The sequence below is a fragment of the Arachis ipaensis genome, chromosome B1, assembly GCF_059453495.1.
Source record: "Arachis ipaensis isolate K30076 ecotype BB chromosome B1, ASM5945349v1, whole genome shotgun sequence".
NCBI lineage: Eukaryota > Viridiplantae > Streptophyta > Magnoliopsida > Fabales > Fabaceae > Arachis > Arachis ipaensis.
The window spans coordinates 143,924,855-143,939,944 of NC_142436.1; the positions used below are offsets into that span (position 1 = coordinate 143,924,855).

The window sequence follows — 15,090 nt, forward strand, 5'->3', positions numbered from 1 at the left end:
CAAAATTAAGCACAATTATACATGCTTTTTTATAAATAAATTAGGAAATTTTCATATAGAAGATGACAAATGAAGAAGCTAGAAAGTGTGAACATTTTCTTACAAGTTATAATTGTTGAAGAGAAAACAGAAACCAAAATGTCAACAGGAAAATTAATAATTAAATAATCATTAATTAATTATTAATTAAACTGATAGAAGTTGAGGTCAATAATAATTAATAAAGGAAAGAAAAAAAAACAAAATCTAATCCTCCCGCTCGATGAGTTGGATTTGGAAGGAATCAGAAGGAAAACGAAAGACGAGAGAGAAATAATTTTACTGGAAAATTCAACTTCGAGATCGAATCAGAGAAGATGAGTAATCATAGGGTTCTGCTCTTGTTCTTGGTGACGTGGATCTCCCACTGCGATGAAGTGTTGAGCTCGTACGCTGGTTCGGCGAGCTCCATCATCAACCCTTCCAAGGTCAAACAGATTTCATGGAATCCAAGGTCCTCTTTCATATTATTGTTACTCATTTCGCTCTTCCTTCTAAATCTAGCAATAATCAACTAAGTTCTTGAATCTCAATCCGATATTTGCAGAGCTTTCGTTTACGAAGGTTTCCTCACCGACCTGGAATGCGATCATCTGATCTCTTTGGTGAGTAATATATAACTATAATATAATATAATATGCTCTCTTTCTCTTACGTAGAATCCGTTACTTGCTAACTGTTAGTTTTCTTTGCTAATCCGAGTTACGCGTTGTTTAATTCAGGCGAAATCAGAGCTTAAGAGATCTGCTGTAGCGGATAATCTTTCTGGAGAGAGTCAGTTGAGTGAAGTTCGAACAAGCTCTGGAATGTTCATTCCCAAGGACAAGGTTTCTTCCTCTTCTTTATAATCTATCTACTGTAATCCATTTCATTTTTGAAATTCACGTTGGAATTAGTGTGATCTACTCCCCTCCCTGCCTTGAAATTATGCTCCTGAGTTTTGTAATTAATGCTGCGTATGGAGGTTTTAATTCCCTTCTAATTTTATAGGATCCTATTATTTCTGGCATTGAGGATAAGATTTCGTCGTGGACCTTTCTTCCGAAAGGTATGTCATGCCATATAAATAATTTTCTTGGAAATATATGCTAACTTATATTAATTTCTTCATCTTCTTGCTATCCTATATATGTTTGTATCTGTGCTCAATGTTTGGTTGGTCTTGGTATCATTACATGTCAAGTGTAATGATATGCTTCTCTGTGTTGTACTTGTCACCAGTTTGTTTGTTTTTCCAGTTCATGAAGAAATGAGAAGTAAGATTTGTTAATTATAAAACATGAGAAGACAAGGTTTAATGTAGCTTTTATTTTGTCATCTGTCATAGCTTGCTGTTTTTGCATCTGCCCCGGCTTTAGCAGAAGGAAGTTGCTAAAATCTAGATTGCTCTATGCTAATATTTTCACTTGTGGAATGAGAAAGTCTGCAACATTTTAACAGATTGGTTAATTGAGTCCGAATTGTAATTTCCAGACAATTTAGAGCAATTGGGCAGAGATACTAGAAAAAAATTAGACAGGAGTTTGTTAGAAAACATAATTAACCTTTGACTGCCAATCATCTTCATACAACAACATCATTGTTCACTTGCAAGCTAGGGATTTCATAGGGGAATGAACCTGTATCTCCATGATCATTTAAATGATTTCATAGGGGCGCGTTATTGTACCAAAGACGTTAGCATTAATTAGTGTCTTGTAATATTGTTATTAAATTTCAGAAAATGGAGAAGACATTCAAGTATTGAGGTATGAGCATGGGCAGAAATATGATCCGCATTATGACTACTTCTCTGACAAAGTTAATATAGCTCGAGGTGGACACCGTGTTGCAACTGTTCTCATGTATCTCACTGATGTGACCAGTGGTGGTGAAACAGTGTTCCCTAATGCAGAGGTTTGTATAGTAATTGATGTAGTTCGTTCCTCCTAGTTATAAATATATTATTGGAAAACATTTGCAGTTCATTTCAATCTGGATAACTATATCTCTAACTATACCAAACTTTCTAGCCTGTGATCTGAATTTCTCGTGTTTCTACGAGATGCTTGTATTTTATTCCGTTGCCATCTCGGCGACCAATATTAGAAAGTAGAAACCTTTTAGGAGTTTAAAGTTTGTGTACGCTTGACTGGGCCCTCTTGGGTGGATACTTTGGCAGCATATAGTTTGACTCTGCATTTAGAAGATAGTACATGTAGTTCACACCATACACTTTTCATTTTTCATATGATATTCTCAAGATCTCCTCTTTGGTTTCTTCCACTTCAAGCAGCAGATCTAAAAGCGTTTTGGTTTTAAAGAGGAAATTGTTTCTAGCTTTAACGACCAATAGCTAATTTGATAGCTTCTGAATTTTCACTCTGTTCACAGGAAACTCCACATAGAAGAGGTTCTGAAAAAGGAACCGATCTCTCTGAGTGTGCCAAAAAAGGAATTGCAGGTGGGCAACTGTATAATATTTTTACGGATTTCTCGCCTATGTTTGCATTATACTCATTGAGCTTTATATTCTTTCCTCACCTGGCATTACACAGTGAAACCACGTAGAGGGGATGCACTTCTCTTCTTCAGTCTTCACCCAAATGCTATCCCCGACACTAATAGCCTCCATGCGGGATGCCCTGTACTTGAAGGTGAGAAATGGTCAGCAACAAAATGGATTCATGTTGATTCATTTGATAAAACAGTAGGACCTGGGGGAGACTGCACTGATAATCATCAGAGCTGCATGACATGGGCTTCCCTTGGAGAGTGCACAAACAATCCTGAGTATATGATTGGGTCTTCAGACCTTCCTGGGTACTGTAGGAAGAGTTGTAAGGCATGTTAGAAACTTCACTACAGATTCCCACATACAAGTTTCTGCCACTGGATTTCAGATTTCGGTTGGTTCTTAATTTTATTCCTCTTCTATCCTGGATTGTAAATTAATTCTGTATCATTATGGCGAGTAGTTACTAGTTATAAAGATGATACTGTTTCCTTTTTGGGGTAAAAAACTCAAAATGGCCTCTGCCACACTTCCAAGTGATAGAATTGAGTTGTAATGCGGCATCTTGCTTGTCATTTTGTTGGCTATTTTATATGGATAAACAAGCGGGAAATAATAACACATGCATAATTTGTCACTAGGGTAAATCTCAATAGTTTAAATATTATTTACAATAACTATTTTAATGCTTGCTATGCAGTATTGTTAAAGACAAATCATTGTAGACAATAGCTGGTGAGATTTCAGTTTAAATTAAACTAGTATAGTATGTACGACGTATTTTTGTTGCATTGCAATGTTACGATGAAGTAATTATCATTTTGGCTAGAGGATAATTGAATGACGTAGAAAATATTAAAACGAGGAAGAAACCAATATGATGCTTATACATAATTTACATAGGGATAGCAAGTGATAAGTAATATAATTTATTAAAATAAAAGTTATGCCATAATTTAAAGGTGGATATTCTTGGTGATATCTTTACATGAAGATGGCATTGTGAATCATTAGATAATTTGATATGTTTGATTGAACTATCTAACGGTTCACAATGCTATCTTTATACGAAGATGTTTTTATAGGAGTATTTTCTAATTTAAAAAAGAATGTTTGTTTTTAAATTATTGTTTTTTAAAGAAAGCATTTTCAGACAAATATGATAAGTGGGGTCAAAGAAGCACCAAAGTAGAGTGCGAATCCATATAGGAATAAAATTTGCAGCATTAATAGCTGATAGTAAGTGGGTGCTAGTGTTTGTGTTGTGTGACAAAAGAAGGACTAAGGCAGGAAAATCATGGAGGTGGGTCAGATGCAGAGACAGTGGATAGACTACACCAGATCATTATTCATTGAGGTTTTCAATCTAAACACACCATTTCTTTCTTTTTATCTATTTATTTTTTCTCCATTTGTTTATTTTTGTGATCTTTGGTATGATGAGAGAAGGGGTTCTTGGATGCGCAATTCCTTCAACTTGAGCAGCTACAAGATGACAACAATCCTGACTTTGTTGTTGAAGTTGTTTCTCTCTTCTTTCAAGATTCTCACAAGCTTCTCAATGATCTCACCATTGCTCTGTCAGTCTATCATATTGTTCTTCTCACAGAGATTACTATCACTAATTAGCATATATATTCTCTTATCTTCTCTTCTCATGTGCAGAGATCAGAAAAGTGTTGACTTCAAAATGGTTGATGCTCATGTTCATCAGTTAAAAGGGAGTAGCTCAAGGTATGATATAACAATATATCATTTGCCTTTAATTCAACACAATCCGAGAGAGAAAAAGAAAAAAAAAAAAACATGTTTGTTTTGTTAAGTAGCTATTGTTTTTTTTTTTTTTTTTTTGGCAGTTCTTGTCTTACTTGTTCGTTCCTACTATTACTGAACCAGTCAAAGTTAAATATTAAGCTTAGTTAATTATGGTTGTCTGTTTTTACAGCATTGGCGCTCAAAGGGTTAAAAATTGTTGCATTGCTTTTCGCAACTTCTGTGAGGAACAGAATATAGATGGGTAAGTCACTTTTTGTCCTCATTGAACTTGAGAATTGAAATTTCATTCTCTAGTCACACAAAATTTTTGTTTCTGTAGGTGCCTGAAATGTCTGCACCAAGTTAAGCAAGAATGCTGCCTTGTCAAAAATAAGCTTGAAACACTCTTCAGGGTAACCATAATAAAAAATTGCCTGAAGAACATATTCTTTCATTGTGAATTTGTTTTACATTTATGTTTATTCATTCGTGTGTACTTTAATTTGTGCAGCTTGAGCAACAGATTATGGCAGCCGGAGGATCGATCCCTATGATGGAACTTAGTTTCTGAATGATCCAATTTGTAAAAATAGAAGCTTGTAAGAGTGTTTTGGAATAGTCTTCTCCTTGGTTGAAGTTTCTCTTTTATGCTGTGATGAATGTGTGGATTCTCATGTATTGAGAACAAGGAAGTTTCCATCTTCTGTACCTTATTTAAGAAACAGAACTACTAGTGTAATTTGTCATTTTTTTGCATGGTTTAACAAAGTCTAATTAGATAGCAACAGGATCAGATGGTTTATTAGAATTTGAATCAGAAACAAGTTTCACCATATGTGAAGAAAAAATGGCCCTTTTACAAAATTTGCTTAGACTTATGTACATAGACCAATTATGCTGTGGGGATAGCCTAGTGAATATTATTGTTGTTTTCTTCTGAAACTGATAGAGACAGGTGACTATTTGGAATTGGATTGTTTCTGCTGGTATAAACTTCAACAAAAGTGAGTAGTGACATTGTTGTCATTATCACATGGCATTAGTTGGCAATGGAATCATAGGTTAATGGTAAAAGATTGTGGAGATATAAAGTCACTTTATTATATTGGAATAAGAAAATGGGGACAGCCAATAATTCTATGAAGTTGGTGGCCCAAGATAAGGTGAATCATCACAAGATATGATATGATTCTCTTCTTCACAAAGTCAAATCTATATGTGGTAGCCTTCTCCCTCTCTATTAGATGCTGCGCAAATTAAGCCCTATATTTTTGTTTGTTTATTTTTAATTTATCGCTTCTCAATCCTAATAGCAATATAAATAAGACATTATGTCAATGAGTTATAGCTCAAATGACATAGTCTCTCCATACTCACCTAAAGATCGCAAATTCGAGTCTCATTTCAAACTTATATATATATATATAAAGACATTCTCATCCTCACCCAGAAATCTCGGATTCGAGCCTTACTCCTAAATATAAAATATATATTGATTATGCACGAAATAACATATGTTTATACACAAATCTATAATAATTGATTTGGTAAATAATTTTTAATGTAAACATATTATTTTTGTTTATTTTATGGTTGAAATTTAAAATTGTAGTTATAATAAGGATTTTGATCTATATAAAAAAGGATTTTGCTAAATGCTAATTGTCAAGAATATTCATTAATGTTTTAAAAGTGTAATTTTTTTTAATAAAAAAATAAGAATTAGTTGAACCTTGAAAGACTAAAGCCCATTACTTTTTTCATAGGATTTCAACCTTTAGTCCTTTACCTTTTTTAACTTTTGTATATTTCTAAAGAGTAATATTAGGTAACTAACTTTTTATAAGTAATATCAGTTAATTGCTTTTTAATTATTTTGTTTATTTTAAATTTTAGATTCTAGATCATAAACATTTAGCTCTAAATCTTAAATTATAAACCTAAATACTAAAATTGGTTAATGTTAGCTAACTAAAAGTTGGTTTCTTGTATTTTTTTTTTCATTCCAAAATTGAAGATTAATGGCTATTGACATAGTTAGTGTAGATACAAATAGCATATGAAATATCAAGCATTGAAAATTATCAACCACACAACTAATACCATATCATACAAATATAAAACTAAATGACAAAAGATGGGTTATTATTTGCAAAATGATCACAAAGAATTGCTCTTAGCTTTGACCTTGAGGATTACTCCATTTTCTCCTCTGTTCTTCAAAGCTTGCTACCTTAGCAGACTGATTATGATCACTAAGTTTCTCTGCATACAAATCATGATAACCTTTCACATCCACCTGCCTTAAAATTCTCACTAATTTCCCATGTTCCTTATCCACCACAAGTTTTCCATCACTGGATTCAACACCATCAGCCAAAACTTTAATTGGCTTCACCTCAATTTTCGGATTAAGACTTAAATGGTTATCAGCCATGACAACTGCACCTAGAATTTCCCCCAAGAATGTGTCCTGCAACATGATATTAAAATACATTACTCATGAAGTTTTAACATAAGCTAGAAATTAGATGTGGATTTAGGAACCTATACCATATGCTGATATCTTTCATGAACTTGCTTCAAACGGTATAGCCTTGACAGCAAGCGCTTAGAAAACATAGCCTCCGGGGTTTTTGTTCCTTTTGTCCGAAGCAACCGGCTTATGATATCGGGGAAAGAACTTACATTGCGCTGGACAGTAAGTGGAATGAGTGTGATGCTAAGTTGTGATTCAAATACTGTCTTGGCAGCTAAAGGGTCCAAGAACATATTGAATTCTGCATATTGGTTTGAGGGAACAGAAAATATATTTCCTTTTTCATTGACATTGCTGTTGATATGTCCCCCAACTACATAAACCTCCTGTAACATGTTGCAATAAAAGTTATATCATTTTTCATACATCCCTATGCCAATTAAAATAATGTTATATCAATCATACCTCAATTCTAGAGCTAACATTCTTGAATGATACCACCTTTGCCAAATTAGTCAAGGGTCCATTAGTTAATACTGTGATCTTAGAATTTGGTTCAGTTTGCAATATAGAATCCCAAACTTCCATGGCTAATGGTTGTCTAAGTTCAGGGTGATCAGTATCGCGAGGAGCCCCAAACTTTACAGAGTTTTCTGCTGTATACCTGAAAAAAAAAACCAGTTTGGTCATCATGACTGAGGTAGTTACTCTATTATTGTTGATAAGGAACACTTGAAATTTTTATGATTTATGAAAGTAGTAACCTTCTTGGGCTGCGAGGTAGATAGCGAGCAAGGCCATAGAGCGTGTCAGAGTCTAGAAAGCCGCCACTTCCATGGGGAATAGCCTTAACATAATTGCATTGTCCAACAGCTGAGAAGATTGGATCTGTCTGATTCATTGCAAAAACATCTCCAAGACCAACTGGGATGTCGTCGCGCCCCATCATGTGTAGGATGTCATATATGATATCTATTGTTGCTGCATTTGCCCATCCTGTTGGGCTCACAATGATTGCCTAAGCCACAAGCCACTGATTAAGTTCAGCAAATATAAAGAGTTCTTTTTTTTCTTTTCTTCCATTCACAGAAACAACCAAAAGGGAAACATTAGAATGGATACCTTAAGATTGATGACTTCAACAGGCACTTTCAGGAGGTAAAATAGAGCAAGAAAATCTCCTGCACTCATGTCCATGTCAAACACAATAGGTTTCCCTAATCTTTTATTATGAAAACTTGGCTTGTAAGTTTCTTCTTTGTAGTAAGGAAACTGTGTAGTGAAGTTGAACCTCCCAGAATTCTGTGGTTGTTTTAGAACCTTCAATCCACCCAAGAACCAAAATCAGATTCTGATACACATAAATATTCAAATAAAAAGTGAAACTAACATTCAAGAAGCTTTTGTAATATTCTCTGTCAAGTGAACTCCCAAAATCCCGGTTAGGCTTTGCTTTTGTGGCAACAAGTACTCTCACTGAGTCAGGGCCATTTACCTCTGCTGTGTAACCATCCTATAAAACATGTTGCAGAACATATCATAAGAACTGATATTGTGTGTAACAAAATGAAGTTGCAACCTTAGAAAAGAAGCCTACCTGACATTTTCCTTTGCCATTCTTGACAAAGCAAAGAGGATCTCTTAGTCCTTGTTGAACATGACCACTATGCACCCCACCTTTCTCTAGATTGAACTTAGGAACTTTAAGATTATCAAAGAATGGATTGGATCCATCAGATAAACCGTAGGGTTTATTCGAAGTAATGACAGTTATGTTCATATACTCCATTTCAGCAAATTCATTTTCTCCATTCTGGTTATTGGGTTTACTCATGATTGAGATTGCTATACCAGCCATGAAAGAATCCCACATAAAATAACTCTACTAACAACAAAGTCATTATGCATAATATATTAGCTCTAATTCACATCCATAATCAAGTAAAACAAACAGATATTAATAACAAAATAACTTCTAAAACATATATATTTACCGAATAGAATTGGTCATCAAACCAAGTATCACGAGTTATTTTCAAGGACTTGAAACAATATTGTGCCTCATATGTGTCTTGACTCTTTTCAAATGCATCAAAGAATTGTTCATTGATGGGAATTGTGTTTGTTGCATCAAGTGGTACAAGGGTGATAGGAATTCCAGAATGAATCACCTGCAAAGTTGAGTTGTAAACTATGTTTTATTGTTTTAGTTTATTTTAATTCTCTCTCTAATATTTCAAATATATTTCATCAGTTAACATCATTAAGAAAGATTGAACTAGGCTTACATGTCAATAACAAGTCAATATCTATAATTGAAACATGTTGAAATATTGGAGGTATAATTGAACTAATGCATGTATTAACCAATGTGTGTTAACAATAAACAACAATTATAAATTCAATCATACTAGTACACCAAAAATTAGCTACCAAATTAACCATCCGTATAAAATATATATTGAAATACAAAATACATATTGAAAATAAATTAAACAACACATATATATATACATAGATACATGGTGGCTGATTTAATGGCTGGTTTTTTATATACACCTAACAATTTTGTTATAAATTACTTTGAAGAGGCATACCTGATATGCAGCAAAGGGGTCTCCAAAAATATTGAACTCTGCAAAAGGGTTGGTGTTATAATCAGTGAACATGTTGCCATGGTCACCACACTGCCTAGGCACACAGGAAGAAGAGGTTGCATTTTTGGGGCAGCAACCAGTTGGGTTGCTTGACCTTACACCTCCACCCATTATATAAATATGCTCTATGTTCTTCTTAAGGTGTGGATTACTCATAAGGAAAATGGCCATGTTTGTGTGTGTTCCACTCATAAGCAGTGTTATTGGACCCTTTGATATTTTGTCAATCAGCACTTCCTGAGAGCTTGCCTGTCTCAGAGGACTATATTTCCTTCTTCCCTAATTTCATGATCAACTCAAAAATTATTCATAGCAATTTTAGGCTCGAGCATATAGAATAATTGAGTAATAATAAGAACATCAAATCATATAATTATGTACTTTGCAATGTATCTTTTATCTTGTTATGGATGGTAACTCCTAAGCCAAGCTCCTAAGGTTGGGTTAGTGTAGATGTATATGTACTTGTTTTCCTCTCTTATGCAGTTAATAATTTCATTTTCACAGTTTGATTTTCATATAATTTTTCTTTTTATGTTATATGACTTCCAAGGTTTGTGCAAACAAACTTCTCTAAGCTAGAAGCCTAGGAGTGAGTTTACGTTTTATTAAAGGCTGAAAGGTAAACCATTAAAAATATACTGGAATTATTTTGTACTCTTAAATTTTGTCATCGACAAAAATGTTTTCAAATTATTTAAAGACGTGACAAAAATATATAACCATGAATTAAAATGTTTTATGTTAACAGAAAAAAATATAGTGGCAAATAGAGCTTCTTATATGATAAGTGAAACCATAGTTGTCAGAATCGAATCGGTGATTGAACCAATCGGACTAATGATTTATTGATTTATTGGTTTAACCGATGAGGTACTGATTGAATAGATAAAATCAATCCTAGGTAAATAAAAAATATAAAATAGTCAAAAATTTAAAATCAAAATTTAAAACATATTTTCACTATTATTTTAAAAACAATTAAATTTCAACAAATTATAATCAACAAATTATATTATAATCAACAAATTATAATTCGATTATTATTAAATAAGTATATAAAATTTTAGTATTTTTTATAATAAATATTTTTTATTTTTATATTAAAATATTTTTATATTTATTATATTATTATTTACTGTATGTATTTATTGAAAAATAATATTAATAAATATCATATAATCATAAAAAAATAATTATATTCTAATTAATAAAAATATTTGATATTTTTTATTTATACAAGTTTAATAACATTTATATTAATAATTATAAATAATAAAAATATAATTAATTTAAATATAAGTGAGTATAAAATTAAAATAATATTTAAAAAAATTACTGTGTAATTTTACTATATAATTAATAAATAAATAGTATTTCAAATAGTAAGAAATAAAATAGTTTAGTGTAAAAGAGAGTATGTAATCTAAAGAAGATCTAGGTTCAAATTACATTTTCATTAATTTTAAAATTTTTTATCAAGCAGTCCGGTTGGACTGGTGAGTCATGTCATACTTTTCGTTAATAGGGCACATTTTTAATCACAACTAGACATTTTTTGCATGTTTTTAAATTATTTAAGAGTATTTTTGTTGGTTACAAAATCTGGGAATATTTTTGTCTATATCAAGATAATTTATATGTATTTTTTGTAGTTTACCCAATATTAAAATACTGCAATGACTTAATAATTATTTTTCCTTATAAAATATCTATTTTATTATTTTGGTGAGTTAATAACTTAATACTCAACTTGACCCATAAAATTAAGGTCAAAATCAAAATAACTTTTAAAACTATAATTGACTCAATTTGGACTCCAAAATTTACAATAGTAATTCACGTCAGTTCATAAGATGATTTTCGTTAATGTTGTACTAATTTTACATGTTAACTTACGACGATTTGGGTTCTTCGCCTATGTTTTATGTGACTAAGACCTACTAGAACGCCTAAAAACTTAATTTGCTCTCCAACATTCTCACAAAAACGATAATAATAAATTTAATTTGTAAAATTTGGGGTTCTTACACAGAGCTATCAAGCTCCTAGAAACTCTAATAGGTCTTTGATCACATAGAATCAAGACAATAAATCTAAATCACAGCAAATTAACATACCAAATTAATATATTATTAATTAAGATAAATTCAGGAATTAATGCAAGTTATAATTGTAAATTTAAAGAACTAATTTAAATCAATTAAAATTTTAAATTTAATTTGAGTCCAATTTTAATTTGTAAGGATCAAATTGAATATTAACTTTTATTTTAATTCTTGTAATATATTTTTTTTTAAATTTTGATCCAATAAGACAATTTGTCGTTACTTTGATAAGTACCGATATAGCAAAACTAAAATGTTAATATAGTAACAACATTTAATCCGACATGTCAGCAATTAATATAACAAAATAAAAATAGATTAATTAATTTTAGTTTATATAAACAAAGCAAAGTATATGATGTTAAAAGTAAGGTTGTGAGAACGGGATCGGTCATCGAATCGCTCTAGTACTGTTTATTAATTTATTAATCTAATTGGTTCAATCGGTAGTTCAATCGAAAAAATCGTTTTAGAATAGAATAATAATTAAATTATAAATAAACATCCTAAAATATAATTATAATCTAATATAAATCTTAAAATATCTTCGAATAAAATATCATCAACTAAATCCATATGATCTTATCAAAATACAAACTCAAAAGTTAAATAGTAAAAAAACATATCTAAAATAGGAGGATTAGGATTAGGAGAACCTTGTGACTGACTATCGTTAGTACTAGAAAGATTAGGATTAGCAGCATCATTCGAAATAGGAGGATTAGGATTAGCAGTATCATTCGAAATAGGAAGATTGACAGACAAGTTATTATTCACAGATGCATTGTTATCAGCAATTGTTTTTTTTTTTTTACAAATCAACAAAACGGCGTCGTTTTATGAAAATCGGCCGGTTACTGGTCCGGTCCAACCGACTGGTTTGACGATTTTTAAATTTGGCGGTTATAGATAGTGAATCGGACCGTTTTTATCGTCGATTTTTGATTAAATTGGTTCGACCGGTCAGTCCGGACCGATTTTTAGAACCATGGTTAAAAGTGAGTTAATTATGATTACTGATCTTTCATAATTGCTAGGAATAGATTATGAATAAAGTATTAAAATAACGACAAATGTTATTTGCATGACGAAAGTAAAAATATATAAATAAAAAAGTTTATGGGACCAAAAATTTATTTAAACTTATCACAATTAATCAATTAATTTTAATTTATATAAACTAAGCAAAGTATGATGTTAAAAGTGAGTAAATTATGATTACTGATCTTTCATAATTACTAGGAATAGATTATGAATAAAGTATCAAAATAACGACAAATGTTGTTTGCATGACGAAAACAAGCTATATATAAACTTTATAAAGTAGAATTAGGATAGATTATAGAATCTTTTTCTGCTTTGGTATATTTTCCTAGATAAGATGAGGTAATAGGGAGATAAGACTATACTATAAATATCTGTATTTTTTTTCCTTTTTAGGAGATACATTAATACCAAAAAAAAGTAAGAGATACATTTTTAAAATAAAAAATATACAAATTAAACAAGATCTGACCTTTTTAATGAACTGGTCCAACTTTTTATAAATTTCATAAATAAAAGTTATTTAATCTATTATCTTTGCGGATCTACTTTTAAATTTAAAAGTGTATTCATATTTAAAGTATATATATATTTTGCTGAGTTAACGTTTTCACATATCTAATATATTTTAAATACGATACATATTTTTTGTGTTTAATTATGTCTTAATAAAAAATAATTTTTTTAAAATATATTTAGACATACTTAAATATTATTACGTATTAATATATTTATTTTTATTTTTAATACATATTCCTGAAATAAATTTAAAAAAAAGATAAATAGATTATAACCTTTTACTTTGCAGATATTTAAATTTTAAAAAATTAAAAATACATTTAAATTTCTAAAATTCTCAAAATCTTGACCTATCAATTTGAGTTTAATTTGTCTTATTTTAAAAATTTTTTCAGGTGTGCATTCGTATATGGACCAGTTCAATACAATAGAAATCATATTTAATATTTTTGTTAGATCTAAAAGATCCAAATAAACAGAAGAATTGATACGTTCATATTTTTAAAAAATCAGAAATTTAGAGCGTGGTCTCTTTCCTGTGTCAATGTATGATAGGTGTCCATTTAAAGCGGACTAATTAACGAGTCAATCCTATGAATTTAGCCATTTTAATGACTTTAAATTAAGGGAGAAAAAATGGACAGGAGGGAAGAGTTATACACTTCTTTCCAACCAAACTGAGCATTAGGTTGGAAAAGCGCTGCTAAGAGTTCAGACTGTTATTTCGTCGTTGTAATTACGTTTTTGTACTTGAGAAATTTCCATAGATTTGGTCCGTTTTAGTTTTTGATTAGCAAAATCCTCTGACAGTGGTGTTTTATGATTTGTGAGTTATGGAGTGTAGGATTTACCTGAGGAAGGAAAGCTTTACGGATGCCATAATTTGAATTGACATCTAAGCGGCCACCAAGACCAACAGGAATGGCCTGCCTGTATCTGCAGCCTCCTGCTGTTGTGATCGCCTGTTGTATGATTGGCAGATATCCACCCACGTTTCCCAAAACGGTACCGTTTTCAAGTATTCCCCCTTCTCCGCCCACTCCCACCGCAATCTCATCCCTTCCCATCATATACAGTAAGTCGTATATCTGATTCACCGCGTGCCCGCTGTCCGTCCATGCATTCGCACTTATTGTCACACCCTGCACCATTCAATTCATTATTTTCTTTTTATCTGATTAATTCTTGAATAACAAAATTATGACGACAGAGACCTCTAATTGAAAGAGTGAAGTGTTGAGCTTTAATAGGTAGAGAAGAGCAAATAAATCGTCAGTGTCAACGTCTGTATCCAACAGAATCCGCTGAGGCTTCCCCGCCATACCGCCGCCGCCTCCTCCTATTATCAATATCACACATACCAAACACCACCTCCACCTCCGCAACAACGACAAGAGCAACATTAGCCTCTGATCTCTTTCTAGCATGCTCTCCTTAGCTGGTCAAAGATGTTCAATAGAGTAGCAATAATTCAGTATAATATATCATATATTATATTATATATATGATGGCATTGGTTGGTTGGTTGGTGTTGGTGAGGCCGCGAGGGTGTACTAGCTAGGAAATTAAAATAGCATTAAGTATGCATCACAAGGGCTCTACTATCCTTTTTCTATTGCTATTATATATTGGGTTATCTTACCTAACCAATGATTTTTTTAACTATATGAACAATCATCAATAAAATAAGAGATGTTAAAATGATATTTTTTTCCTCTCTATCTATAAAATATACATTTTTCTCTTTTTTAATTTTTAAAAAATTTCCTCCTTAATCTATTTTAAATTTTTTGTAGTTAACTTTATCTATTTTTTTTAAAAAAATATTTTTTATAAAAATACTCTTTAACAAAAATTTTATTTTTTATCATTAAATTTTACTTACCAAAATACTATTTAATAAATTATTTTTTATTTATTAAATTATATTTTTATCAAAATATTTTTTAAAAAAATTAATAATTAAAGTATTTTTTCTAAGATATCTTTCAATAA

The 15,090-nt window shown here is 31.2% G+C and overlaps 3 protein-coding genes across 3 annotated transcripts; 2 read left to right on the forward strand and 1 right to left on the reverse strand.

Annotated features, from left to right (window-relative positions):
* The first annotated feature begins 23 nt into the window (after window positions 1-23).
* On the forward strand, window positions 24-3,173 carry LOC107638084 (2-oxoglutarate (2OG) and Fe(II)-dependent oxygenase superfamily protein). The gene is made up of 7 exons (XM_016341261.3): window positions 24-493; window positions 587-644; window positions 762-866; window positions 1,030-1,087; window positions 1,760-1,935; window positions 2,413-2,482; window positions 2,577-3,173. Exons 1-7 carry the CDS (start codon window positions 357-359, stop codon window positions 2,870-2,872), a joined length of 900 nt encoding a protein of 299 aa, XP_016196747.1. The 5' UTR covers window positions 24-356; the 3' UTR covers window positions 2,873-3,173.
* A 489-nt stretch (window positions 3,174-3,662) lies between these two features.
* On the forward strand, window positions 3,663-5,230 carry LOC107638095 (histidine-containing phosphotransfer protein 1). Its single transcript, XM_016341271.3, has 6 exons — window positions 3,663-3,890; window positions 3,983-4,113; window positions 4,199-4,267; window positions 4,479-4,550; window positions 4,629-4,701; window positions 4,800-5,230. The coding sequence occupies exons 1-6, from the start codon at window positions 3,831-3,833 to the stop codon at window positions 4,857-4,859; spliced, it is 465 nt and encodes a 154-aa protein (XP_016196757.1). The 5' UTR covers window positions 3,663-3,830; the 3' UTR covers window positions 4,860-5,230.
* A 1,111-nt stretch (window positions 5,231-6,341) lies between these two features.
* LOC107638106 (nucleoside hydrolase 3) lies at window positions 6,342-14,702 on the reverse strand. The gene is made up of 11 exons (XM_016341282.3): window positions 14,310-14,702; window positions 13,947-14,237; window positions 9,365-9,703; window positions 8,762-8,938; window positions 8,365-8,649; window positions 8,158-8,280; window positions 7,890-8,087; window positions 7,532-7,785; window positions 7,233-7,431; window positions 6,842-7,153; window positions 6,342-6,761 (listed from the first exon to the last, which is right to left on the reverse strand). Exons 1-11 carry the CDS (start codon window positions 14,520-14,522, stop codon window positions 6,465-6,467), a joined length of 2,688 nt encoding a protein of 895 aa, XP_016196768.1. The 5' UTR covers window positions 14,523-14,702; the 3' UTR covers window positions 6,342-6,464.
* Between the last annotated feature and the right edge of the window lie 388 nt (window positions 14,703-15,090).

Coding starts and splice junctions, on each gene's coding strand:
- LOC107638084 (XM_016341261.3), top strand. CDS start 357: ATGAGTAATCATAGGGTTCTGCTCTTGTTCTTGGTGACGTGGATCTCC. Junction 494..586: donor CAGATTTCATGGAATCCAAG/GTCCTCTTTCAT, acceptor CGATATTTGCAG/AGCTTTCGTTTACGAAGGTT. Junction 1,936..2,412: donor CAGTGTTCCCTAATGCAGAG/GTTTGTATAGTA, acceptor CTCTGTTCACAG/GAAACTCCACATAGAAGAGG.
- LOC107638095 (XM_016341271.3), top strand. CDS start 3,831: ATGGAGGTGGGTCAGATGCAGAGACAGTGGATAGACTACACCAGATCA. Junction 3,891..3,982: donor CCAGATCATTATTCATTGAG/GTTTTCAATCTA, acceptor TGATGAGAGAAG/GGGTTCTTGGATGCGCAATT. Junction 4,551..4,628: donor GAGGAACAGAATATAGATGG/GTAAGTCACTTT, acceptor TTGTTTCTGTAG/GTGCCTGAAATGTCTGCACC.
- LOC107638106 (XM_016341282.3), bottom strand. CDS start 14,522: ATGCTAGAAAGAGATCAGAGGCTAATGTTGCTCTTGTCGTTGTTGCGG. Junction 8,088..8,157: donor ATTACAAAAGCTTCTTGAAT/GTTAGTTTCACT, acceptor GGTGGATTGAAG/GTTCTAAAACAACCACAGAA. Junction 7,154..7,232: donor ATGTTAGCTCTAGAATTGAG/GTATGATTGATA, acceptor AACATGTTACAG/GAGGTTTATGTAGTTGGGGG.